Genomic DNA, 4,040 nt, shown 5'->3' on the forward strand with positions numbered 1-4,040 from the left:
CCAACTTCTGTCCACTTTCGCACCCACTCGTATCTCGAGCGTACAAAAGTGTGGGGGCTAGGATAAAGGAAGTACATAAGGTCAATTGATCGGGAACACCCCGATTAGAAGGCCTATCTTCAAAACTTCGGTAAATCAAAAATTTCGACAAGGCCGACTGATCGGGATTATCCCAGACCAATAAGGCCAGTCGAGAATATACGGCTAAGCCATTAGGCCATCTGGTCGGGCTAGGCCATTAGGCCATCTGGTCGTGGTTTATGTTTGACATACATACAAGGCGATTAAAAAGCGTAAAGCATAAAAGGAACGAGTAGATAGACTTCAAACAAAACTTTATTATTTAACGTTAAAGTGTGCCCGGTACAAACTAGGGACCGGGCTCCCGATTGGCGTTACTACAAAAAAGGAAGGAAAACAAAGAGGATCGCAGTCCTCATTTCTTGGCCGCCTCGGCGTCGCTCGGGGTGGCAGTGTCCTTCCCGGTCGGCTCCACTCCAGCCGCAGCTGCACTCGGCTCTATGATCTCGAGCTCGGGATCAAAAGGATCTTGCCCGGGGTCGGGACCAGCTGTTGGGAGGGTGGTCAACACCAGTTCGAGGTCCTCGCCTTCTAGGGCCTCCCTCATGTTGCTCTCCGTTCGGTCGCGCATGTCCTTCTCCCCGGTGCTGTAGGCTCAGTTACCAAACGTCCATACGATCTCGTCCACGATCACATCTTCCGCATAAACTCTATCCCAGGGGCTACGTCACGGAAGAAGTATCTAACGGCCGCGTCTGGGTCACTTGATCGGGCTTCCAAACTCTTCATCCGCTCCTTTAGATCCGTTAGCTTCTTCAAGAGAGCTCCCCGCTCGGTCCTCCCTTTCTCGAGCGCTTCTTTGGCCTGTTTTAGCTCGAGGGCCTGCTCGGCGTTTTCTTTGAGCCTCCGATCAGCCAGCTTCTTGTACCGATCTGCTTCGGTAGCCAGCAGAGCCTGACCGTGGAGGATCGCCCCGATCCGAGATGCCTGCATGAACAATGGAGTCAGCCCGAACGCAATAACTTAAAAATTATAAAAAGGAGAAGGAAGACGATCATACCTCAGAGAGATCACGCCCTAGCCGCTCGGCCAACTGGGTCGAGCTTAGTTTGGACAAATCTGTCTTGTCTGGCGTCAAGTTACCGAGCCGCGACAGAATGGAGGCGTCGGCCATCCCTGAACCGATCGTGGGGGTCGGACTTTTGTCCGACCGTTGCCGCTTGTTCCCGGCCATCTCCTGGGCCGTCGTCTCGACTGACCTGCTCGAGGTCGAGCCCTTTGACTTGTTGGTCACCCGAGTGACCAGGGTTTTCGAGGCGTCCACCACGCCCCCCTCCTCAGTCACCAGAGTGACCGGGTTGACTGGTCGGCCGACCGGGATAGAGTCTTCCCCGGATGAGCCCGTTGCAGGTTTCTTCTTCCCAGAGCGATCTTGGTTCGGGGTGGGGACTTCGGGCGAACGATGCGTTTAGGCGCCATATCTGCCAAAAAAAAAAAAAAAAAGGAAAAGCTGGTTAGATCGGGAACATGCCCATCGCTCGGGAAGTCAGGTCGGGAAGAGTTAGTAGGGTTAGACCTTTTATCTTCCGCTTCCCCCGAGCAGGGGCTCCCGGCACTACTCCCATCGGGACCGGTTTGTACTTCTCCATCAGTTCGTATACCGGATCCGGCAACCGGGCTGCTTCAAGGCTCTCCGCCGTCCGAAATATTCTGTACTCATGTACCTCGCTCGAGGTCCTCTTCACTGCTTCCCGGAGGAGTTGAGTCTCGTCCGGCACTACTTGCTTTCTAAAATGAGTGCTCCACACGCTGTCGACCGGGAGGATCCACGAGTCGTACTTGACCGAGAAGATCCTATTCTTCCAGCCCTTGTTATTCCCGGGCAACCCCTCGATCGTGCACCTCCCTTCTCGAGACTGCACCATCAAGAACCCTCCTCCGTAGTTGGGTGACAGTACCTTCACCTGATAGATGAAGTTGAAGAGCTCCATCGAGCACGCCACTTGATGCCGAGTGCATATCTGGGTGAAGCAGACGATGATGCGATGGGAGTTCAGGCATATCTGGCCTGGCATGACCCGGTAGTAGCCCAAAAATGCGGTCAGAATGGCCGGGAAGGGGAATTCTATAGGGGCCATCAGGGAGTCATAGTGCATCCCGATCCACTTGCCCTGATGACGTTCGATCACATTCCCGAGCCGCCGGCTGGTATCGAATTCCACCCGACCGTTTAATCTCTCGGAAATCCGTGCGGCTTCTCCCTTCGTGAGATCACTCATCTCTTCCGCGACGCTATCGCTGTTGAGGAATTGAAAGCCGTCATCTGCTCGGGCCGCTGGCTCGGCCATCTCTTCCTCGACCGCCTCTTCGCGTGGTCGGGTGGCTGTATCCGGGTGATCCCCTATCACCCCGATAGGTGTTTCCCTAACACCTCTGGTCGGGAGACCTCGTCCACTCGTGGAGGTCTCCTCACTATCTGAGCTCCCAGAGCCCCTTGAGCCGGATCCCGATGATCCGCTCGACCTAGTGGGCTCCTAGGAAGCGGTGGCTCGTTCGGGAGCCTTCCCCGGTCGTTGCACGACCTCAGGAGAGTACGACATTATGTCTATCTCTTCACTGAATTCCTCGACTTCTCGATCGTAGTCACCGATCGAAGCGTTTTGACTATCAGAGCTCGACATCTTGATTACCTAAGGGGTGGTCGGGATCAGTTAGGGGCTCGGGGTGTTAGGTCGAGGATACCTAAGTCTTATGTACCTACTGCTACGGCATAAGGAAAAATGTAAAAGAAGGGAATTAGAGAACTTACCGTTCAGGAGGACTTGAGTTGTGGAGGCTTGAAATTCCTTCGCTCGACTGATCTGCTGTAGGAAGTGCTCGGAACTCTCTGAGGATACCGACCGCTTCAGTAGATTGGAGAAAGTTCAAATGAAGTTCTCAAAGGCCTATTTAAAGGAGAAGGTTTGGGCGGGAAACCAATCATCATGCCTGACACGACTGTTCCTGAACTCGAGGTGACGGTTGCACTTCCTAAGGCGTGCAGAGTCCAACACGTGGCGAGAGGGAATGACAGCTGTCCGGTCGGGTTAACAAAGAGCGATTGGACTTTTCCATCCCGCCCCATTTTTCCCTAGCGGTCAAAAAGGCACGGGCTGGGGGGCCCTTGGTAGGGAATACCCCGACCGACATGCCTTGGTTCTCTTTCTTACTTGTTTTGCAGGTTACAGGTCGGATTTTTATAGAAGAACCCGGTCGGTACCCGACCGGTATTGCCCGACCAGGGTGTCAACCACCGAGCGGTAGCCCTTTGGCGATAGTGCTGACTAAGGACACGTGGCGGCACTGGACAGCGACAGATAGGGCACCCGAACGGCTGACACGTGGTTGCTATGTGGGAAGCATGTCGACCAGCCGGATTCTTGTCCCAGGCTCAACGGCTATAAATACCCACCAGCGCAACAGTGTAGGGGACTTTTGGACAATCGATAGGTTGTACTCAGAGACTCCCGACCGCATCCAGTCGGTACTCGTTGCAACCAAGTAGATTGTACTTAGAACCTTTACCGGATTAATAAAAGTCTTTATTTGCTTTAATTGATCTGGACTTTATTGATATTACCGCACACGTGGTATTTACATTATCAATTATTATTATTATTATTATTATTATTATTATTATTATTATTATTATTATTATTATTATTATTATTATTATTATTATTATTATTATGTATACCCTTAGATCATTTTACATGTTAATCTAAACATCTAAGTTTTTCAAATATCTTTTTACCAACCATTGATATAATTCGCTGGTCAAATTCACTAATATAATCCGCTAACTGCTGATTGTCAAGTAAGGATATTGCGATGTAGTTCTCACTTTAATTTGTTGTGTGATTTGAATACTCTCTTTGTCAACAAATCTCTCAAGTATTTAATATGATTGAATTTATTAATTATATTTTTTTTAATTTTTTCATGATATTAATAAAATACTTGGTAAATAAATATATAGC

The 4,040-nt window shown here is 50.4% G+C and overlaps 1 protein-coding gene across 1 annotated transcript; it reads right to left on the reverse strand.

The window, feature by feature from the left end:
• Positions 1–436: 436 nt before the first annotated feature.
• On the reverse strand, positions 437–1,409 carry LOC109174978. Its single transcript, XM_019324224.1, has 3 exons — positions 1,082–1,409; positions 716–1,008; positions 437–668 (listed from the first exon to the last, which is right to left on the reverse strand). The coding sequence occupies exons 1-3, from the start codon at positions 1,253–1,255 to the stop codon at positions 437–439; spliced, it is 699 nt and encodes a 232-aa protein (XP_019179769.1). The 5' UTR covers positions 1,256–1,409.
• Positions 1,410–4,040: the final 2,631 nt, after the last annotated feature.

Source organism: Ipomoea nil, unplaced genomic scaffold (genome assembly GCF_001879475.1).
Source record: "Ipomoea nil cultivar Tokyo-kokei standard unplaced genomic scaffold, Asagao_1.1 scaffold0679, whole genome shotgun sequence".
NCBI classification, from domain to species: Eukaryota; Viridiplantae; Streptophyta; class Magnoliopsida; order Solanales; family Convolvulaceae; genus Ipomoea; species Ipomoea nil.